General features: G+C 48.8%; 1 protein-coding gene across 1 annotated transcript; it reads left to right on the forward strand.

Moving 5' to 3' along the window:
- The first annotated feature begins 171 nt into the window (after positions 1–171).
- Positions 172–21,641, forward strand: Pla2g4d (phospholipase A2 group IVD). The gene is made up of 20 exons (XM_021155861.2): positions 172–243; positions 4,994–5,066; positions 5,242–5,378; positions 7,419–7,550; positions 8,159–8,199; positions 8,569–8,611; positions 9,876–9,939; positions 10,193–10,329; positions 11,174–11,284; positions 11,411–11,448; positions 11,621–11,756; positions 12,003–12,139; positions 13,870–14,092; positions 17,629–17,746; positions 18,044–18,181; positions 18,401–18,502; positions 18,630–18,821; positions 19,092–19,258; positions 19,829–20,015; positions 21,415–21,641. Exons 1-20 carry the CDS (start codon positions 172–174, stop codon positions 21,639–21,641), a joined length of 2,475 nt encoding a protein of 824 aa, XP_021011520.1.
- The last annotated feature ends 1,976 nt before the right edge of the window (positions 21,642–23,617 follow it).

A 23,617-nucleotide genomic window follows, 5' to 3' on the forward strand; every position in this document is an offset into this window, starting at 1 on the left:
GTTTCTGTAGCTGCTAGTTAAGCCAGCCTTCTGAGGAAGATTAGAAATGCTGTGTGACAGTGACCTGGGGGTGGAGTTACCTGTTTATAGAACCACAATTCCTCCAGGATAGGCAGAGTCACAGCCGGACTTCGCATCCAGCCAGGGAGGTGGCGTCTTGGCAGGAGTTGGATGTGGAGTGGAGATAGAAGAGTAGGCATGGAGAGCCTGTCACCCGAGAGACTACCTGGCCATCCTTACCAGGTAACAGTGTCTGCCAGGCCAGTGGCCAACAATCAGGGAGAGCCTGAGCCCAACAAGTCTGCTGTGGCTGCAAGTGGGGTGGGATGAGTCTCTGTGTGGTTGAGGGAAGGGAGGTTGGTGTTTGGGAGTATGGAGTAGGCAGGGGTAAGCAGCACCCATAGAAGTAGAGACCTGGAGACCATGATTCTAGTCAGCAGGGCTTCTGTTCACCACCATGATGTGCAGACAGGAGCATCCTAAGGGCTATTCTTTCAGGGATGCTCCCTCTGCCCCACACCAGAGAACAGTGGCTGTTCCACCCTGAAGAGACCCGCCAGGCCTATATAGTGCATTATCTGCCACCATAGGCCAGCGAACTTCCTGGAAGCAGCTGGAGCCCTGTGGGTCTCAGTGTCTCAAATCCTCATGCCAATCATTTTCTGGTTCCAAGAGTTCTGGGGCTGTACCCAGGCCAAGGATCCCACAGACTGTTCACTGCTCAGCCCAGAGTTCTCATCATGTACTGAGACCAAGGCCAACAGGAAGAGCTCCTCTGTCTGCCCCCGGTGCCCCAGTAAGTGTCCTCAAGGGACACTAAGTTTCCAAGGTGGCTCTCCAAGAACCACCTTGTGTTTCATTTGCAGACCTTGATGGGTTTCTCACTGAGGTTCTGAGACCCAGCCTAAGCTATGTGAGGCAAGCAGCTACAGGATACTGATGCTGGAAAGGATGTGGGCACCGCCAGGCTGGATCCCTGGGGGAAGTGGAGAGGGACACTTCCATTGGAAGGCAAGACTTGTTGTACTAGTCTGAGTTTGAGAGAACCCATACCCAGGTCAGCCATCAGTGACAATATCTTGTTGTGACAAGGTAGTGGAGGGGGGTGGCCTGTCCTGGCTCTATTGCTCCGTCCTCCCAACTGGAGTTTCCAGGATTGGGAGGTTTTGACTGATATGATCGACTAAACGTCCTGCCCTTAAGACTTGTAAAGTGGCTCCTAAAACAGGTGAGCTTTAGCAGTTGCTTCTTGGGCCTCTTTGCTGCTGACTGGGGACTGGAACTTTTCCTGGTGGCAGGAGAATGATTGGCAGAGCTGGTTGGGTACCAGACTGGTTCTGTGAGAGCTTCTGTGTAGACTTTACAGCTCAGCCTGACTCACAGAGGGCAGGGATCTCTATCCATAGCATCCACCTTGCCTTCCCAAGTTTCCCCGAGGGTCCTATCACAGGCAGAAGGGTGAAGGGATTGATTTATCCTCTCAATCTGACAGAGATGGAGACCATGATTGTGATGCTGTGTACCCCACTCTGGAGGGCTCCCATCTCCCTTGGTCCACACCTGTCATGGGTAGGGACCAGCACTGAGCCTCTCTCAAACCTTCCTGGCAAAATGTGGACCCTGGGCCTCTCCATAGGTAGGGGGATCATTGAGGGTATGCCATCCCTGTATGGATGGAGAGAGAGTGGCTGAGACCCTCGACAGGAGATGGTCTCCGGAACTACAGATAATGTGGCCAGAAGCATCTGAGGCCAGTCAGTGATGAAGAGGCCATTTCATATGTGAACATCTTTGGTCAGTGAAAATGATGCCCCATGCGCTAGGAAAGAGTCATGCTGCTACTGTGGTGGTTCAGTAATCATACTGGCCAAAAGCAAATGAAGAGATTCTAGTATGTAAGTATCTCAAGGGCAGCGGGGATGTGTGGTGTTTATATGAAAAAGCAAGGCAGGTAGATTGGTATAGGGTTGCTGAGATATGCCCTTGACATCTGACTCTTGGCCCTGGGCACGTTAATCTTTCTGAGTCTCGGTTCCCACATTATAAACATGGAAGAAATTTGAGTACTGCTGGCGAAGTTGTGAGGAATCACCAATGAGACTGTGATTAGCTTAGGTAGTAGCTAGGCCCACAGAGGCACTTTATCAATAGTAATGAGAGTGGTTATCTAGAAACGCCCCCCCCCCGACTCCCAGGCACTGATGATCTTGGGTGAGCTAAGCAAGTGTCTACCATTAAGCTACATCCTCAGAAAATCTGTTTGTTTTTGAAGTTCTGGGGGGAAAATGCTTACATTTTTTCTGAAAAATTCTTCTATATTTTAGCCCCACCCCATTCCTGAGAATACTGTATGAGAGCAATACTACTGTTATTTCATTCCAGATGAGAAAATGGACTTTAGTGATTGGCCCAGGGTCATATAGCAAGTAGCGGTCAGGACCAAAAGTATAAAGCCAGGCTCTCGAGACTGCCTTCCATCTCTGGTAAAGAGCGCTTGAGGTTATGGTTACAGCACTGTGAATATTCTGTCTTAGCAAAGGTCTTAGACAAAATAACTCACCAAATTTTGGGGGTTCTCTGAGGCTGAGATGGTCCCAGTGCATACAGGGAGAAAGGGTCAGTGCTAATGACTTATGTATTTGTTGTGTGAGAGGATTATATGTGTGTGCACAAATGTGTATAAGGAGGTCAGAGGTCAACATTGGATATCTTCTTGAATCACTTTCCATCTCAGGGTCTCTCATTGAACCTGGGGCTCATCGGTTTTCCTAAACTGGCTGGCCAATGGACTGCTGGGATCTACCCATTTCTTCCTCCTCTGTGTGCTGGGGTTAGAGACTTTACTACCATGCCTGACTTTTATGTGGGGACTGGGAACCTGAACTCAGGTACTCAGGTTTGAGCAGCAGGCACTTTACCATCTGAGCCATTTCCCCAGTCCCTTCATAGGCTGTGGCTTTTAGCCTGGCCAGAGAGGTGGGTTAGCCAGGCCTGCCACTTACGCTGGTCTTCTGTCTCAGAGTGGAGCATTGGCACTCCACACCTTTCACAGACCAGCATCAACACAGGCAGCATCTGTGTGTCAGGCAGTGAGGACCTGGGTGGGGAGGAGTTGGAGTTAAGGGCTTTGGGGTTGAAATATGGCTGGGGTTGCTAGAATTAATCCTCTCTCTCTCTCTCTCTCTCTCTCTCTCTCTCTCTGTGTGTGTGTGTGTGTGTGTGTGTGTGTTTGTGTAACTAAAATGACAGAATAATATAGTGTAGAGCCATGGAGGAGCAGATGCTAGGACAGGCCACCTCCTGAGCCATTCTGCTTTGGTTCATCATCCTTTACAGCTCTCTATGGAGAGAACACTGGGTTCCCTCAGACTCTAGTAGGAAGCATCTGTGAAAAACCCAGGTCAGCTTCAGTGGCTTCGAGGACTTTCTGACCACTCGGGCTGTGGAGCCTCGTAAGAGAGGCACAACAGGAAACCATCTTAGGTTTCACTATGCCTCTATGTCCCTGCTTGTAATGCCCACTGTTCGCTACACAGCTCTGGCTGCCTTGGATGAGAGCAGAAGGGCTGGGAGGAGATGGTCCCATAAGCTCTTTCTTATTCAGTGTCAGTGCCTGAGTGACAGAAGCCCCAGTTCGGGATTTTCTTATCTTGAGGCACATCAGTGGATTCTCCTCAGGGCTACTGGGTCATGTGTCTCCAGGGTTATTATGTCTGTGCCTTCATGTGAGTGGTGTCCCTTGGGGATTCTGCCATCTATGGTCCCCTTCTAATTGGGATCAACTACTACACATTGCCTATGCATATGCATATGACCTTCCTACAGACCCATTCTAAGGGCCCTTCCTTGTGGACTCTTCCTGCTAGAACCACACACTGCAGATGTTGTCCTCTTGGCATGCACTTTGTCAAGAGGCTACAAAGCCAATGGCCTTCTTTGGAACCAGCCCAGAACCCTGCCAGGCCCATGTGTGTAACTTCAGATCATGGGGTTTGTCTGTGTAAGTTACCTAAACAAGCTGAGCAACCAAACCCAAATCGAAGCAAAGGTGGGAGCAACCACGGGATCCCCTGGGTCCCAGGAGTGCTAGGGTTTTCAGCTGAGGTGAAATCAGCGACTTCCCTAGTGCTCTGCCAAGACTCTGCCAGCTGGGCACTGCTGCCCTCTGTTCTCTGCCTATCCACTGCTTGCTTTCTCCTGAGCTCATCTGAGGTCTCAGGTGCCTCAGGAGCATCGGAATACACAATGACCTTTCACCCACCATTTATTGAGCTGGTGCTGATCTTCCCAGAGTTGCCTAACTCATGCCCAGTGTATTACCACACAGAAGGAATGCCCTTCCCTAGTCTCTCCTCTTCCTATATATACTCAGGCCCCTCCCCGAGGCCACATGCCATTAAAGCAGAGCTGCATACAGCAGCAGGAAGAAGAGAGCCTCTGGATACTCAGGTGAGGGTCTCATGACCCTCTTTCCATGAGGGGCTATAAACAAGCCCATCTGGAATACTTTTTGCAAGTAAGCAAAGCTGAACTCCCCAAGATGGTGGTGGTTTGGCTCAGGATAGGCAGGCACAACATACGTTTTAGAACTTGCAGATACCATGGACCACTGGGTACCTTGGCTCAGCCCTCCTTGAGACATGGGAAAGGCACAAAGGGACGAGGAGTAGGCTGTGCCAACAAGGACAGCCCTCTCAGGAAGGTCTAGATGTGACGGTGTTCTCTCCTTGCCTTGTCTGTTGTAATTGAGATTCTGTCCCTCAATCACTACCCCAGATCACTACCCCAGATGACCTGCCATCCCATGGCTGCCAAAGGCCAGAATCATAACCCCAAGGCTATCTGTCTCTAAGGTGTTCCCCCAAAGGCCTGGCATCCTGCCACCATCACCATGCACTAGATTGGTGGATGTGTGTGGTCAGGGACCTGAGCAGCGCAGCATCTCCAGTTTTGAGAGCATGCTGACAGCTGAGGGCTTGGGGTCTCTTTGCAGGAGGAGGCCTCTGTCTTATGCCGGCTCACTGTGAAAATCCTGGAGGCTCGGAGTCTACCCAGGGCTGACCTGTGTGAGTGACTTTGGGTGGGGCCTGGATCCCAAGGGAAAGGACCAAATGATCTTTGAGGTGGGGCTTAGCTGCTCTCAGGGGATACTGGGGTTGTCAAAGGAACCTGGGCCAAATCCCTGGAAAGGATGTATGGAATCTACTCTCTTCTGATGCCTGGTCCCCTTGACTTTGTCAGTGAGTCAGGCAGATCCCTATGTGACTGTGCAGCTGCCAACAGCTTCTGGGATGAAATTCAAGACCCAAACAGTCACCAACTCCAGTCATCCTGTGTGGAACGAGACCTTCAGTTTCCTCATCCAGAGTCAGGTCAAGGTAAATGTCCCATGGGTGTCGCACCAGCCACTCACTCGTAGAATGGTCCATCCCCCTTCCCTCCACATGAGGACCTTGGGGTCAAGTGAGATTGCTCCAGTACTCCCAGAACTCAGGGGAGGAGGGTGTCTGTGCTCCAGACTCTATGTGCTGTGAGCAAGAATGTGGCCCTGCCACTCCCTGGCTATGGGACTGACATTTGGCAAGCTGAAGCTTCTGGGGAGCCCATCTCTGATCTGTGGATAGAAAGCATTCCTTTTTAATGGGGCTGCTGCAGGGCTGAAGGGGAAATTACATAGAAAGGGATCGCAAAGTACCTGGCACTTGCCTTCTGGGTGTGTTAGGGAACCAGCTAAGCAGAGCAATTGAAAACCTTTTCCATATTTAAACTACATATGTTTATTTAGTGTGTGTGTGTGTGTGTGTGTGTGTGTGTGTGTGTGCGTGTGTGTGCCTGCATGTACCGCAGCACACATGTGGAGGTCAGAGGACATCTCTGGGGAGTCCGTTCTCTCCCTCCACCATGCGGGTCCTGGGGAATGGGTCTGTTAGCCAGGCTTGCCAGCAGGTGCCTTTAAACACTGAACCATCTTGCCTGCCCCAGGAGACATTTTAAAAGATTGGTTTTCTCTCTCTTTTCTTTTTTTCCCAGTCAAGGTCTTGCTATGTAGTTCTGGCTGTCCTAGACCTCACTATGTAGACCAGGCTGGTCTCAAACTCACAGAGATCTGCCTGACTCTGCTTTCAGATTGGTTGGATTTGGGATGTGCAACCATACCCAGCTTACTTTTTCTTGGGGGAGTGTAACGTATTGTTGTTTTCAGGTACATTCTTTTTACATCGGCTTAGATGGCTTGGCTCTTACTATGTAGCCAGGCTTGACCTTGAACTTATAGCAATCCTCCTTTCTTTGCCTCCTGACTGCTAGATTGCAGGCATAAGCCACTATGCCCAGCCTTGGAAGAAAATTCTTCAAGATACATATATACATACATACATACATACATACATACATACATGTTTGAGACAGTCAATTACTGTGTGATTCAGACCAGCCTCAAATACATGGTCCTCTTGTAGCCACCTCCCCAGGGCTAGGGTTACAGGCCTGAAGCCCTGGTCTCCCTTGATTTTGGTCCGCATGGAGGAGGGGCCCATAAAGCCCCACCCTCTGTCTGGGAAACTATTGGCAGCTGATGGCTACTGGGAAAAGAAGAGCCAATTTTCTTCGAGGATTTGGTCCATTTTCTTCGGGGATTTGGGCTCTAAGAGGCTACCATCAAGTAGATGGTCCACACTTACACACATGCAGGCGGCACTAAGAGGACTCTGTGTAATAAGCCAGAGAGAGAGAGAGAGAGAGAGAGAGAGAGAGACAGAGACAGAGAGAGAGACAGAGACAGAGAGAGAGAGACAGAGAGAGACAGAGAGACTGAGAGAAGGCATGAAGGTGGAAGGAATTGTAGAAGGTAAAGGAGGAATTGGAAGGGAGGGGTGGAGGGGGCGAGGGTAGACTAGATCCAAAGACTTTATATTCTTGTATGATTATTAAATTAAAAATTATGGGTTGGAGAGATGGCTCAGCGGTTGGGAGCACTGACTGCTCTTCCAGAGGACCTGAGTTCAGTTCCCAGCAACTACATGGTGGCCCACAACCATCTGTGGTGGGATCTGATGCCCTCTTCTGGTGTGTCTGAAGACAGTGGCAGTGTACTCACATTCATAAAGTAAATGCACAAATCTTTTTTAAAAACTATAATTAAAAAACACAAAGGGAGGGCTGGAGAGATGGCTCAGGGGTTAAGAGCCCTGGGTGCTCTTCCAGAAGACCAGGGTTCAATCCCCAGCACCTACATGGTAACTCACAACTGTCTGCAACTCCTGTTCCAGTGGATCCAACACCCTTACACAGACATACTAAATAAGTCATTATAAAAAACACAGGAGGGGAAACTAGAGACTTCACTGGATTTGGTTTTATCTGTGTATATGAGCTAATGTTGCAATGAAAAGATACTATGTTATGTTCCTGGCCCCTAGAACATTCTAGAACTGACTATCTATGACGAAGACGTAATTACGAAAGATGACATCTGCTTCAAGGTTTCTTATGATGTCTCAGAAATCCTTCCTGGACAGCTGCTCCAGAAAACCTTCAGCCTGAATCCTCAGGTGGGTAAGAAGGCTTCAAGCTAAGGAAATTGCTCAACATTTCCTAGCTGCCAGGATGCTGCTGGCTGTAGTCATCCACAGGACAAGAGCTGGTTCTCATTGAACAGGAAAGGGACTGGTCGGTCTAGCTGCTCTTCTTGACAGCATTTCCCCATGTCAGAGCCTTAGTCACCTCAAGGATAGCCCTCAAAACACTGCTCAGTGCAACCACCAGAGAGCAGTGTGGACCCATCACTCTTGCTCAAGGGACTCCAGGCCTGCCCCACCAAGGTCTGGTTCTGCTTCCTGCTACAGACTTGGGGGAGGGGATGGTAGAATTATCGGGCCCAGAAGCCTCCTCAACAGGAAGAAGAAATAGGAGCTGGGTATCCTCAGATCACCTTTAGTCAAGCTCCTTCAGTCCCATCAGGGTTTGGGGAACCAGGAGGAAGATGTATAACCTGTAGTCCTCTAGCTTCGGGTACTTTAATAGCTAGCTTATCTTCCCCTTAATTTTGTACTGGAAATAGTCTCAATAGTATACCGTCCTTGGAGACTGCTAGAGACAGCAGGATAATGCTTTTAAGAGATTGGTGTCAACTGTACATGCCGACCCTCTTTGATTACAGGGACCAGAAGAGTTAGACGTGGAGCTCCTGATGGAAAGAACGTAAGAATAAAGGGCTGGAAGGTGGCTGAGGACACTAGCTCTTCTCTGAAAACTAGCCTTGACCCAGGGTCCTTGTTGGTCTGTTCATCTGAGCCACCTTCCTTCATCTCTGCATCTGCCGGGGAGGTCTGGGGCTCCTCTTGGGAGCAAGGAGGAGGGTGGGTGGCATTTCCCCTGTTCTTTGCTCTCATTTCACCTTGCCAGACACAGCAGCGTCTCTTCTAATCCTGTATCACCCAGGGATATCCCTGTGGATAGGAATGTGGTGGTGGTGGTGGTGGTGGTGGTGGTGGTGGTGGTGGTGGTGTCAATACTTTTTTGAACACTTTTGATTTCGTAAGTTCAGAATGGATGTTTTGATTTTCTCAGGTGGGACCCTCCAGAAAACCTCATCACCAACAATGTTCTTGTGGTAACGACCTTCCTGGGACTCGGGAGATTCGGGGGTAGAGGGGCAGTTGGGATCAGGATTCTGGGGTGTGGAGGGGAAGGGACAAGACAGGGCTATGTCTTTGTGGTAAAACTACTCCAGACTCCCAACAGATGATCCTGTAGGGCTTGGCAGGGGTGGGGTGGGGTGGGGTGTCCAGAGCTGAGGTCACATGACTATGCTGAGTCCGTCCTGGCTTCCAGCTGAATGGCTGGAGAACTGTTGAGAAAATGTAGGTGCTTTTTGCTGATGTTTAGTTATGTGTAATGAGCACAGTGGAGTCCTGCATGCCAGGCCCAGGGCCATTTATTAATATCGAGGTCACTGAGGTTTGGAAGGTGTTTCTAGTAGAATTTGAAAGCCTGTCTCTTGGCCATCTCATGAAACTGCAGTGGGCAGTAATGGCCACAAGGTGGCGAGCGCTGCATGGAAAGCTGCCTATTGGTTGTGGGGTTCATTAACTGGAGTCAGAATAAAACCTGGAGCTGACCCCTGGAACACACCTCAGGGGCACTCACTCTCAGGGCTTGCAACACGCCGGTCAGATGGCTAGTTTACCTTTAAAAGGAATTCGTAGGGTAACCTGGTACCACGGCACCTGTCTGTAATCCCAGCACCTGAGAGGCAGAGGCAAGAGGCCAGCCTGGTCTACATAGTGAGTTTCAGTTCTGCCTCATGTCAAAGATAAAACAGTGAGTTAGCACCTCCAGAAGTTGCCCCCCCCACACACACACCCTGAGTTGTGGGGATGAGTAGTGTGTAGTTAGATCCAAGCAGTTTTGTTGGAATGGCTGGCCAGAGCAGCCTCAGCCACCGAGCTTCACAGGGAGAGTTCTGAATGGAGCTGAGGATAATCAAGAGATGTTCTGGTCACTATGGCTCTGAATGCTTTCCTGTCACCTTCCGCCTGTGGGCCTGAGAGTCCCACATACTTGAGAATCTGTGAGATGAACACTGGAGACATAACAGAGAGACCTGAGCCCGAGAGCTGGGAGCTTTTAGAGCTTCCAGAAGATGAGAAAGGTAAGAACAGGAACAGGCAGGGGTGGACTGACTTGGATATCCCACACGAGACTACAGTAGGCTTAGCGGTTTGCAGCAGGTCAGAGATAGGTGAAGTTCCATTCTGTACCCCACTTTGTGTTGTGTGTGTGGTGGTTTGAGGCTCAGTGGGCCTCAGGATTGAGGTAGAGGGGACCTCAGCTAACCGTGTGGAATTCTTTGACTATGATGTTGTCTGCCCCAGGCCCGAGAACTGTCACACCTGGATGTCTCCCTGGACAGAGCCGGGAACACCGCCATGGCGGCAGGTGAGAACTGGACTCTGCCTGGACCACGGTGGGCACAGGCTGCTGGGAAACCTGCACAAGAAGGGAACAGCCCTGCCGTAGGTGGGAGCCCCCCGGGCTATGCCGTGCAAGCAGGCTGGGAAGGCTCTCTTTAGAACCCTGCTTACTGTGGTCCAGCCTCCACCTCCTCTTCTACAAACAGCCACTTCTGCTAGTATCCCAGATCCGAGATGGAGTCCAGGGTTCCTTCCTTCTCATCTGGTCTCCTCCCTAGGCCAGGACAAACATGAGCTGGAGCTTATGCTGAAGGGGTCATATGAGGACACACAGACATTTTCCCCGGACACAGCTTTTACCTTCAGCTTCCACTACATGAGGGGCCAAGACACAGAACTGAATGGGTACCTGAGGGTGAGTCTCTGCTCTCCCATCACCCTTAGCTAGCTCCATGCCCTTTTCCTACCAAGGCCAGGCCTCTTGTGCTCAGGGACCATCAGCGGGGGCTGGGGATGATCACACAGTGTCAATCTTTCCGTGTTCCTCCATCAGAAGACTTAGTGTTGGTAGAATAAAACCTGTTGATGCCCACACAGGCAGCCCATGCAGCCTGGCCTCCTCCCCTCTGCTCTCTCATTTCTGTTTCTTGCTGCTCTGGCCATCCTTCCCTCCTTTTGCTTTTCAAACACGTCAAGTACTTTTCAGGTCTTCCGGCTGCCTCCAGTACCTCCTCGTCCTCTTCTGCCTCCTGCTTCTCCCCCTCCCCATCTTAGTTCAAACAAGGCCTCTTCAGAGATGCCCTCCATGGAGCCCCTCTTAGACAGAGCCCCAGACCTCCCTTCCTTCCCAGCATTCTGCCCCATCAATCACACTATGATGCGCCAACACCCCATTACTGACATCAGTTCCTTTCTTTGAGTAATATTTTTAGATGGGGTCTCACTAGAAGCATGACTGCTTTGGAACTGGCTCTGTCGATCAGGCTGGCTTCAAACCCAGACATCCATCTGCCTCTACCTCCCAAGTGCTGGGACTAGAGATATATGCTACCACTCCCAGCCATGACCTATTTCTTAAGAAACTGACACGTGATTTAGTGAGAACAGTGTCTTGCAAAGGCAAGCAGTCTTGGCCATCGCTATCTGTAATTGTTATAATTAGTTTACTATTATCAAGAACAGGCTGTCCTGCTTGCAGTCTAGACACTCAGAATTTATTGAATGAATGAATGGATGAATGAATGGACGTTTCCCTTCAGGGCCCCAGAAACAGTGGCTGGAACTCAGATACCTCAGTGACACCTTTCAATGTACCCCTGATGTCGTTGGCCGCAGGGAAGGAGATGACCGTAGACATTCCTGCTATGAAGGTAAGTGGCCTCATGTGGAGGGGAAGTGCAGACAGGAAAGGAATGGAGGTGCTCACACACCCCAGGGATACCCATTGTCTCCCTCCAGGGTCTAGGATATTTCAGAGTCTCTTGCTTTAATTTCAGGCTCCAGAAGGGAAGCTGCAGCTTAAGACAGACTGTTGGTAAGAGACATTGACTCTGTGAAAACAAAGAAAAGGAACATGGGGTAGGGGAGGGGTGCTATGCATAGCGTGTTTTGGGGGCTGGGCAGGGAGTGTTTTCAGAAGCTCTATGGTCACCCAAGGAGTGAGCCATGCAGTTTTCTCCTAACTCCTGGACCCTCCACCATTCCAGCCCCAAAGAGCTGTCTGTAAGGCTGAGCTATGGGCTCTGTCCCGAGGAGCAGGCCTTCCTAAGCAGGAGGAAGAAGGTGGTGGCTGCCGCCCTGAAGCAGGCTCTGCAACTGGATGAAGACTTGAAAGAAGAGGAGGTTTGGGGATACAGAAGGGATGTGGGTGTAGAAATTCTCGACTAGTCTGTGCTCTCTTAGCCTCCAAAGAATGCAATTGGACTGTTGGGGAGGTAGGGTTTCTGTTCTCTTTGGGAGTTCTGTTCTGGGCTGAGGGTTGACCCTCAGTCAGCCCTGACTGCAAGGCCCCCTGCCTGGAGGCAGGGAGCAGGCTCGAGTGAGGCAGAGGGCAGCTCATCCCCATCTCTGCATCTCTATGCAATCCAGGTCCCTGTTGTGGGCATCAACGCTGAGGGAGGAGGTATGCGGGCTATGATCTCACTCTACGGCCACCTACTGGCGCTTCAGAAGTTGGGCCTCCTGGACTGTGTGACCTACTTCAGTGGCATCTCAGGCTCTACATGGTAAGGGTTGTAGGGACTGGAACAGCAGAGATGATTAGAGCCCAAAGTAGTGGACAGAGCAATATGATCTTATGGGGGCCAAAGAGCTTTCTCAAAAGGAAGAAACAGACTTAACCCGAGAGTCCTGCTGAGTACAGTGAAGTCAGAGGATTTTCCCTGGGTGCTAAGGAGCTGGAAGAGGGAGGGCCCAGAAAGGGCTGGATTTGCTTTTGGCAACCCCATTTGTAGGCTTTGGTGACCTAGAGCAATCTCTATGAGTCTCAGTTTATCTCCAAAATGTATGTGATAAGAGACACACTCATAGGTTGATGGGAGGCAGTGGCCTACGGTTGACACACATCAGGCCTTCCAGCTGGCTCCACAGTTGATGCTTACACCACGTTCTGAGGGAAGTTGTCCTTCTTGCTTATATGGTGCAGGTGAGGAAAATGAGGTCAAGAAATTCTCTCCTTGGGAGGCAAAGGCAGACAGATTTCTGAGTTCGAGGCCAGCCTGGTCTACAAAGTGAGTTCCAGGACAGCCAGAGCTATACAGAGAAACCCTGTCTCGAAAAACAAAAACAAAACAAAACAAAAAATTCTCTCATACATGGCTGTGCATGGAGGCCATGCCTGTAATCCTAGAGTGTTAAAGGCTGAGGCAGGAGGATTGCTATGAGTTCCAAGTGAGATCTTGTTTAAACAATAAAGGGGGGTGGGAAAGAGAGGGGGAGGAGGAGGGAGAGAGGGAGACTGTTCTTTATACAAAGATAACAATGCCCACTTTCCAGCCCCTCTCCAAACATGAACACAGACAGACCAGACTATTCACTATTACAGATTCATTCGTCCGAACCTCATGGACACATGACTCCTACTAAAGTAGGAGTAGAAGTTTAACAATTGACAAGTACAGTCTTAAATAACTTCAGGACAGGTCTGTAAAGGTAGGAGTGGGGACTGGTGCTGTCCAGTATAAAAGCCATCAGCCATACGTGGCTGCACGTTTTCAGGTTTGGAGTTCAAGGGGAGCACTGAGGGGGACCGTTCTTTTGGGGTGAGACATGCCATAGACAGGCAGACAGCAGCACGGGGGCAGCTCTGAGGAGAAGGGGTCTATGGGGCAGAGTGGGTGCTCCCTCAGAGGAGAGAAGATGGGAAAATGTCCTTTATAGGCCCACAGTTGGCTGCTGCTGTTACTGAATTCAACAGCATAAGTTATTAACGCTTCTTTACTGTTTTCCTGCTGATTTCCTAATGTGGCTACTGAGAAACTCCAAATTATATATGGGTCGGAAATACCTCATCACTGAAGCACCTGCAAGCATGTAAGAGACTGTAGGTTGAGCCTCAGCCCAGTGAATAAAATCTAAATCACAACAACTATATAAAAAATATATATATACATACACACACATATATGCGTATATATACATATATGTATGTATGTACATATATGTGTGTATATATGTATGTATGTATATGTGTATGTATGTACATATATGTGTGTCTGTATGTATACGTGTGTGTGTATATATATGTGTGTGTGTAAATATATATATATATATATATATATATATATATATATATATACATATATATTATATACCAGACCTAGACCAGGACTAGAAGGAAGTCCCAGGATCCGTCTCCAGACAGACTATCTTGGCATCAAGGACCTCAACAATCCCTCTTTAGGGATTAGACACAGGGCAGGATTGGGCTTCAGCGTTCATCCTCTTGTTCCCCCAGGACAATGGCCCACCTGTACAGGGACCCAGAGTGGTCACAGAGGGACCTCGAAGAACCCATCAGTCATGCTAGGGAGCATGTGGCTAAAACCCTGCTGAAGGAATTCCTCCCCGAACACTTGGCAAGCTACCGCCAGACACTGAAGCTTCGGGAAGAGCAGGGCTACACCGTCACCGTAGCAGACCTGTGGGGCCTGGTGCTGGAGTCCAAGCTGCATGGGCAGGTAGGATCCCTTCTCAGCTGCATGGCATGGCTGTGTCTTCAAGCGCATCTCCTGAGGGTGGAAGAGGCTCTGAGAGACTGCATTGGGTCTCAGCACCTGGGAAATTGAGGAAAAGTGGTTCCAGGCCAGCAGAGACTACATAGCAAATGTAGGCGAGCCTGGTACACAGGGGACTCTGTCACAAACAAACAAACAAAGAGTGTGAGTGTTAGTATCTGTTCAATGCCAGGATGCGTTCTTTCTGAGTAAGTCCTTCAATTACAGTTGCATGCACTTTATTCTCCATGGCTGCAGCAAACGTCACTATGTATAGTTTGTATTTCCTATACCCACTCATCTGATGATGGAAGCCTTGGCTGATTCCATAACTTGGCAGTAACACCGTAGCAGTAAATATGATGCTGCAGTGATGTTGTGACCTAGAGTTCTTTGGGCAGATGTCCAGAAGTGGTCCAGGTAAAGAAGTTCTAATTTTAGGTAGGGTTTTTGTTTGTTTGTTTGTTTTTGTTTTTTGACCTCAATATTCACTTCCATAGCAGCTGCTCTAATTTACATTCCCTGAAGCAGTGCGCTGTTTCTTTTCCCTCAAATCCTTGTTAGAATTTATTGATGTTCATTTTCTTGATATGCACTGAGAGCCTTTAGTAAGATGACATCTCAATGTAGCTTTGACTTGCATTTCCTTTATGCCTAAGGATGCTGAATCACATTTGTTGGGCATTTGTGCTTCTTTGAGAATTTGATTAGAGTCTGGGGTTTGGAGTACTTAGGCTTTTGAGCTCTTCATGTATTCCAGATGTTATTCCCCTGTTAGGTGAGTCTCTAACAAAGACATTTTGCCCCTGTTCTGTAGACTGTCTTCATTTTGGATTCAGAATGAGAGATAGGGAACTGGTTTCATTCTTCTACATGTGGATATAGAATCCTTCTATGTGTGGATATAGAATCCTTCTACATGTGACTATAGAATCCTTCTACATGTGGATATAGAGTCCTTCTACGTGTGGATATAGAATCCTTCTATATGTGGATATAGAATGCTTCTACTTGTGGATATAGAATCCTACGTGTGGATATAGAGTCCTTCTACGTGTGGCTATAGAATCCTTCTACATGTGGATATAGAGTCCTTCTACGTGTGGATATAGAATGCTTCTACATGTGACTGTAGAATCCTTCTACATGTGGATATAGAGTCCTTCTACATGTGGATATAGAGTCTTTCTACATATGGATATAGAATGCTTCTACATGTGGATATAGAATGCTTCTACGTGTGACTATAGAATCCTTCTATGTGTGGATCTAGAGTCCTTCTATGTGTGATTACAGGAATCAGGAGACTACAGCTGTATGTATGTATTTCTGAATCTTCTATTCTGAATCTTCTATTCTCTCTTTCTGTGCCTGTGTCATGCTAGTGTTGTTTTGTTACTATGGCTCTATAGCATATTTTGAGATATCAGGTATTATGTCTCCAGTGTGGCTCTTTTGATCTCTGACTAGTTGAGTTTTTTGGGTTTGTTTTTTTTTTTTTCTGTGTGCTTCCATGTGAATTTTGGAACCCACTCTTGAGTTCTGTGAAGAATGTCATTGGAATTTAAAGGGGGATTTTATTGGATCTGCTGTAGATAACTTTCAGCAAAATAGTCATTTTATTTTTTTCTATTTTTATTTTATTGAATATAGATGTTCTTCTGATTTTCCCTCCCTTAGCTTCTAGATCTTCCCCTTCTATCCAGATCCACACCCTTCTTCTCTCTCATTACAAAACATACAGGCAGCTAAAGAATGATCATAAAATAAGATAAAAGAAAAACAGACAAATCTGAATAGAACAAATGGAAAAGAGCCAAAGAAAAACCACATGAAAACCAGGCACAGAGACCCACATGTGCATAGACACAGGAATTCCACAAAAACACAAACCCAGCAGCTATAATATATACACGAGTGACCTGAAAGGTTAAAACAGATGCCCTGACAAAGCATTATGAACCTCCAAGGATGCCACTGATTTAGGGTTTTTTTGTCAGCCATCTACTGCTAGGTGTGGGGCTTGCCCTTATTAAGAATGGATTATATCTCCAGTGAGATCCTGTTGGAGAAAACTAATTTTTTGCTTGCAAGAGGCTGTCTTTGGAGAGAGCTTGTCCACTTCTCCTCTCGGCACTGGGCCCTGTCTGGTGCAGCCCCTGTGCACATCCCCTGTGCGTGCCTCCAGTATCTGTGAGTTCTTATGTGCACTGTTTCTGCTGTGTTTAGAAGGCTTAGTCTCATAGTACTAATTTTGCCGACCAATGAGCATCTACTCAGATTCTTCTTTCAAATTATTCTGGCAGTTCTTGGCCTTCTAGTCCTCATTACAGAATCAGTTAGTCACGTTTCAGTATTAACATTGGGATTCTAATCAAAACGGCATTGAATTTGTCAGACCAATGTAATTGCTTGAAATGCCTTTATTGTATTTGTGTCCTGTGTGTCCCTTGAATATACTGTTTAAGCTCACATTCCGTTCAGGATGTGTTGCACTTTTACTTTTATGTTTCTGTCTGGTGGCAACAGCTAATTGACATAGAGGGGAAAGCTTATGACAGTGTACTTTATGAGGTGTTAAAATTACAGCTTGATCCCAGTTATTTAAAAAACCTATTATTTATCATTTGATCCTTTAGTAATGGCATCAGCATGAGTTTATATATATGATTTATAGTAATTTTTTTGAAATAGAGTTTCATGTAGCTCAGGCTGGCCTTGAACTCTTAATCCTCTGGTTGCTATCCCTCAAGTGCTTGGATTACAAGACATGTGCCACCATACCTGTTTTATGCAGTGTGAAGGCTCAAACCCAGGGTCTTGTGAATGCTAAGTGAACTGTTTTATCAACTGAGTTACATCCTCAGTTCTCAACATTTTTTTCCTTAATATTTTGTTGATGGATCAGGGATGTCAGGAAAGCATTTGGAAGAAGCTGAGACTTGAATTGCATTAAAGTGAGCCTGAAAAGGGCAGTATATCCCTTGGTAGAATGTGGGCAAAAAGATTGCTGTGTGCTTCCTGGAAAGGTGTGTGTATGTGTGTGTGTGTGACAGTCTATCTCTGTGTGTGTGTATGTGTGTGTCTGTGCATGTGTCTGTGTGTGTCTCTGTGTGTGACTGTGTATCTGTGCATGTGTCTCTGTGTGTGTGTCTGTGCATGTGTGTGTCTGTGCATGTGTCTCTGTGTGTGTCTGTGCATGAGTCTCAGTGTGTGTGTGTGTGCATGTGTCTCTGTGTCTATGTTTATCTGTGCATGTGTGTGTCTGTGCATGAGTTTCTGTGTATGTGTCTGTGTGATGTCTGTGAAGACAGAATGGGAGGAGATATGGTAGACTATATATGGAGCTGCTCAGAGCTGGCTGCACACAGCCACTCACAGCCCCCAGACCTCAGCAGGGCTATAGCCTCCTCACTACACTCTGATGTTCCTACCCTACCCTGCTGTAAACCTGTTGGAGTTACTGCTTCCAAGACATGTCTTCATGCTTCTGACCCTAGGTGACAGATCAGAAACTGTCAGAACAGAGAGCTGCACTGGAGAGGGGTCAGAACCCTTTGCCTCTCTACTTGAGCCTCAATGTCAAAGAGAACCATCTGGAAACCCTCCACTTCAAGGGTAAAGTCCTGCCCATCCCATCCTCTAACAAACTCCAACTCCTCCACACCCCAGAGAATTCAGTATCACAGAGCCCGGGAGCTTTCCCTCGGAGCACTGTGTCCTTGGGTGTGGGGTTGTCTGTGCATGTGGACAGGGGTAAGTGAATGGTCACCCAGGAGTCTGCTTCCCTCATACCTGCAGGGTTGGTAACAGACAGGAGGGAGCCAAAGGCCTGCAAGGGGCAGTTTCACAGGCCCTCAACAGACCTGTGAGTCCCTGCTCTCCCATCCCTGCCTCTCTTTTCCATCCCATTAGAATGGGTAGAGTTCTCTCCCTATGAAGTTGGGTTCCTGAAATATGGAGGCTTTGTCCCTTCTGAGCTCTTCGGCTCTGAGTTCTTCATGGGACGGCTGATGAAGAGGCTTCCCGAGTCCCAGATTTGCTTTCTGGAAGGTAAGCCCTATCTTCCTGGGCAGGACTCCTGTAGCTCAGATCTGGGCAGAACCCCGGGGTGAGGGACAGGTGGGCAGTGGGAAGAGTATCGCTGAAGTTGTTCTTTCCCCACACCCATGTTCTACTGGGACCCAAGAGTGGGGATCATTTGGTGCCCGTGTGGGAAAGACAGGGTACAGGGATCTAAGGGCTGGCCCCTCTTGGGAATTTGGCCTTCAGGTATCTGGAGCAACCTTTTCTCTGTGAACCTGATGGATATCTGGTATGACATCACCTATGGAAAAGACTCAAACAATTTCCCGGTGGATGTCCGGAACTCAGGTAAATGAGGGGTGTTGAAGTGGGGAGCCCAGGCTGAGACCATTCCCCTTTGGAGGCTGGTGGGAGAGGTCATGAATGGGTATTTTTGGGCTTCTCATACAAGCAATGTCTGTAACTCTTGTTGCAGAGAAGAAGTTCTCAGCCTCAGCAGGAACCTCTGGTGTGGAGGCCCCATGGCTGGAGTCTGGAACAGCTCTGGCCCAGGCACTTAAGGGCTTTCTGACTGGCAGGCCATTCCACCAGCGTAGCCCCAACTTCCTCCATGGCCTCCAACTGCACCGGGACTACTGTAACCAGAGACACTTCTCCACCTGGGCGGGTAAGGACCATGGCCATGTGTCCCCACAACCGGACTCCCGGTTGGGGTTGTGCTGTGGCTGATAGCTGGCAGTGGTTTGTGAGGAGGTCATATGTATGTTCTTCTGGGGTGTGGTCTGGAAATCCCATTGTGGGCTTAGGGGAAGGTCTGAATTCAAAGAGTGACATTAGAGGGGACATAAGGCGACATGGAGGGGAATGGGATCAGAGGAGCGTTGCCGTTACCTATGGAAGGGTGGCTGCTTCTAACCAGCATTGCCTTGTCTATCAGATTGCAACCTAGATGACACCCCGAATCAGCTGACCCCACAGGACCCTCAGCTCTGCCTAATTGATGCTGGCTGCTTCATGAACAGCAGCTGTCCCTCCCTGTTCCGCCCAGGTCGCCAAGTGGACCTCATAATCTCCTTCAACTACAACCAATCCCTTCCCTTTAAGGTGCCTAGTCACTCTGCGGGAACCCCTCTGCGGGAACCCCTCTGTGGGGCCAGGCTCACCTCCACGGATGAACAGCAGGGTCTCTGCCTCACACTTCCCATGACTAAGGGAGGGAGCTGTAACCCATAGGGTATTTCTGGGTCTTCCATTGGGAAGGGCAGCGATGGTGGTTGAGCTCTGAGATCACAAGACAGGTGAATGGGAATTTCTGGGATACAACAGCAGAGCTGGCAAGGGACCCCAAGCACTGCCATGGCCAACTCCCAACTTTCCCTAGGAAGGCTGGGTGGCAGCAGTGCCAGCCAGCATCACATGTAGGTCCACTACTGGAGCTCTTCAGGGCTAAGATTCAACTGATGCTGTACGGGGGTGGGGGAGGCTGCTGGATCTTCATTCCCACCTATAACTTCTAACTACTGGGATCCTTGGATTCCCTTGGAGGCCTTAGTCTGGGCCAGCGCAAGGCCAGGCTGTTGTCTTGACGCTGAGGGAGCGAGTGGGAACTGGAACGGACCTACAGTGAATCTGAGATGACACAACTCCCTCTGGGCCGCTCTCTGCTCCCCCTAGGGACTGCAGCAATCTGAGAAATACAGCAGAGCTCGGGGCCTGCCCTTCCCCCGCGTGGAGCCCAGCCCAGAGGACCACAGCCAGCCCCAGGAATGTTACCTCTTCTCAGACCCCACCTGCCCGGAAGCACCGGTTGTGCTGCACTTCCCGCTGGTCAACGACTCCTTCAGGGATCACTCAGCCCCTGGTGAGGCCATCTTCCCTTCTGGTTCCCTGGTGGGCGGAACAGCTCCAGGAAAGACTTTGGGCAGGGCTCTGGGCTCTTTGGCCACGCCTCCCTGGCCTTGGGCGCTGATGCTCACACCTTTGTGAAGCTCTCTGGTTTCAAGGACTTGTCGCTATCCTGGAACTTTATAGTGACCCCTCTGTTTTATGCCCGATGTGGCCTGGGACCCCTTTTCAGGGACTCAGCCTTTCCTCACCTGACTTCCCAATCTCAACCCTCCTCACATCCCTTCCCATCCCCCTTTCCACCAGCTTGGCAGATTTTTGTCTACTTTGGGTGGGGGAATCTATTGCCTGCCTTTATGCGTTCCCCCCACCTCAGTTTTCTAGTTGAGATCATAATTCTGGCCCTTCCAGACTTACTCTCTTTTGGTTGTTTTGATATAAGGTCTTTCTGGACAGCCCCAGTCAACATGGTACTATGTGGCCTCAACCTCGTAGCAATCCTCCTGCCTCAGTTTCTTGAGTGCTGGGATTACTGCACTATCACACATGGATTAAGGCTCTACTTTTTCTTCTTTTCTTTCTTTTTAAAATATGGGTGTTTTGTCTGCATGTGTGTCTGTGCACTACTTGCATGCCCTGGGGCCCAAAGAGGCCAGAAAGGGGTATCAGAACCCCTGCAACTGAAGCTAAAGATGGTTGTGAGCTACCATGTGGGTGCTGGGAGTGAGACCCAGGTCCTCAGGAAAAGGAGCCAGTACTTTTACTGCTCAGTTGTCCTCCCAGGTCTCATGTCTTCCTTTCTTTCTTTCTTTCTTTCTTTCTTTCTTTCTTTCTTTCTTTCTTTCTTTCTTTCTTTCTTTCTTTCTTTCTCCCTTCCTTCCTTCCTTCCTTCCTTCCTTCCTTCCTTCCTTATACTGGGTCTTAAATCTAAGTTCTTCCACGTATTAGCAAGAGCTCAGTAGCTACATCCCCAGCCCATGTTTTAAACGTCCAGGCTGTCTGTGATCTCAGTCTGTAGACCAGGCCTTGGATTTACAGTCCTGCCTCAGTCTTCTAAGTAGCCAGATGCCAGGCCTTAGAATTCCAAAGAAAGTCCTCTCTTTGTTCCCACCAGGAACTTTAAGAATCCATTCGTTAATCTCAATTTTGCTGGTTCTCAGTTTCTGACTCTCCAAGAAGCCGTGGAGCAATCCCACGAACTGTCTGAACTATGGGATGTGTTGTAGGAGTGTAGGGGGGACCAAACTCCTCTTACCTCAAACGTGTTTCTTATCATCCACATTTGTATTTCTGGCTGGAGGGAAAAGGACCCCTTCCATGGGGCTCAGCTTCCCCAGGGCCTGGCTGAGTGACAGTCTTGCACACCTATGGAGGCCTCTGGGCCCTGCTCCTGACCCTCCTCTCACCCTTGGCAGGTGTCAGGCGCAGCCCTGATGAGCTCAAGGCGGGACAGGTGAATCTCACAGGGGCTGCCTCCCCCTACTTCATGTACAACATGACCTACAAGAACGAAGATTTCGACCGGTTGCTTCAGCTCTCTGACTACAATGTTCGGAACAACCAGGGCACTATCCTGCAGGCCCTGAGGACAGTTCTGAAACGGAGGGCTTCAGAGACCAGGCCATTGGGAGTGAAGACGTGAGGCTTCTCAGGGGCTCTCTGAGGCTCTGAAGACCACGCTATGACCCTCCAACTTCCAAGGGCTTAATTCAGCCTGCAGCTAGGCACAGCGGCATGCCTTTGGCTGGAGCTTCCAGTTCTCCATCCACATTTGTATTTCTGGCTGGAGGGAAAAGGACCCCTTCCATGGGGCTTAGCTTCCTCAGGGCCTGGCTGAGCGACAGTCTTGCACACCTATGGAAGCCACTGCAGCTGGCCTCACTGCCCAGAGGGCTGTACCCCACCCTTCACCCTTCCCTGTGTTTCCAGTTGGTCCTAGAGGAGTTGAAAACCTCCTGTGACTCGTACATAAGACACCTGACCGCAGCAGACTGTTCACTGCTAATGGAACTCTCCTTAGTCTTTGTAGTTTGAACCTGAATCCTGCAATCTTCAATTCACCGGCTTGAATACTTTTTGGTGGACTCTTGGGGGTATTCAGTTATGGATCTTGCGATCTACAAAAGAAATGGTCTTCCTTCCTCCTTTCTGGCTCAAATGTGTTTTATTTCTTGTTCTGACTGAATTGCCCTAACTAGAATCCTGGACATTGTGTATCCACGGACACGGCAAGAGCATCTATCCTTGGTTTTATTTCTGATATGGAAGGACAGCATCAAGGCTTCCTACTGTTTTGCTGTTCAATCTTAAGTGGGTTTGGGTTTTGTCAGATTGAAAACATTCTGTTCTGTCCCTAGTTTTTGAGTGGTTTTGTTGTTGTTGATATCATAAAAAGGTATTGAATGTTGTCATGTAATTTTTGCCTCTCTTGGGATACTCATGTGGGCTTGTTTTTATTTTTATGTTTTGTTTTTTTAATTTTAATTTTAATTTATTTAATATACAAGTTGCTCTGTCTGCATGTACACCCAAGTGCCAGAAGAGGGCATCACATCCCCTTATAGATGGCCATAGTCTCACTCTTCATCCCTGGCTGGCCTGGATCTCAAAGTTAGATAGACCCAAATGGCCACAGACTCACAGGATCTGCCTGCTGTGCCTCTGCGAGTGCTGGGATTAAAAGTGTGAGCCACCATGCGAGTCTTTCCCTATATTCTTTCCACGCGCCTCACTCCATTTACTGATTTTTGGATGTTGACCTCCCTTGCACTGACAATGTCATAGAATTTTTCATGTGTATTGCTATCATATCTTTCTCTATCTCCTACACTTACACACACACACAATCGCTCCATTGGCAGGAGGCAAAGTGGGAACTTTAGGAGAGACTTCAGCTCAGGGCTTCCCCTTAGCTGATGTCCCCACACAGGGTCCTCCCTCAGCTGCCTCTTCCCTATCTGGCTTTGATTTGCTTTCTTGTAATACCATAAACTTGCTTTTCCCAGCCACCGTGCCCGTGCAGTGTGCTGCGCATGGTGCTTTGTTTTACGTGGGTGCTGCGTGCTGAGCTTCTTCATTCTCACCGTGGTTGGTGATGTCAGATGCTATCACCACGTCTGTGCTATCAGTAGTGAGATTCAGGAGTGAGAGGAGGAAAACCAGCTCCTGCCTCTGAGTGCCAGAGAGCTGCCCCTGAGGCTCTTACCCTCCTGTGGCCTAGGCACTCTCACAGAGCGATAGTGACAACAGTTACCATGGTTACCATGCAGGGACAGAACAAGACAAGGGAAGACCATTCCATAAGGTGGCTGAGCACAGAAGAGTCAAGACTGTCACAGGTTTGACTCACGTTAGCTGATCTTGGCTCAAGAGTGGATAAGATACCACTCATGCCTTCTAATCCCTGCTTCACTCACTACCTCCTAGATAAAAGTTATGAAGACACACACTTGTATATCTGTCTCTCTCCCGACAGCACCCAAGCCAGGGCAAACCTTTGCTACCTTGAAGATCCCCTTAAAAAATCATCTCTCACAAGCCCAAATCCTTCATTCAGCCCCACCCTCACCTCTATTGAGACACTCTCCAGTTTCCCATGTGCTGCCTCCTTGGGTAAAA

This window comes from Mus caroli, unplaced genomic scaffold (genome assembly GCF_978045245.1).
Source record: "Mus caroli unplaced genomic scaffold, Mus_caroli_1 scaffold_2, whole genome shotgun sequence".
Taxonomy (NCBI): domain Eukaryota; kingdom Metazoa; phylum Chordata; class Mammalia; order Rodentia; family Muridae; genus Mus; species Mus caroli.

Excerpts from the sequence above, each read along its gene's own strand:
- Pla2g4d (XM_021155861.2), top strand. The coding sequence starts at position 172 with ATGTGGAGTGGAGATAGAAGAGTAGGCATGGAGAGCCTGTCACCCGAG. Across the intron at positions 11,757-12,002 it reads AAGACTTGAAAGAAGAGGAG|GTCCCTGTTGTGGGCATCAA; the intron begins GTTTGGGGATAC and ends TATGCAATCCAG. Across the intron at positions 18,182-18,400 it reads CCAGATTTGCTTTCTGGAAG|GTATCTGGAGCAACCTTTTC; the intron begins GTAAGCCCTATC and ends TTTGGCCTTCAG.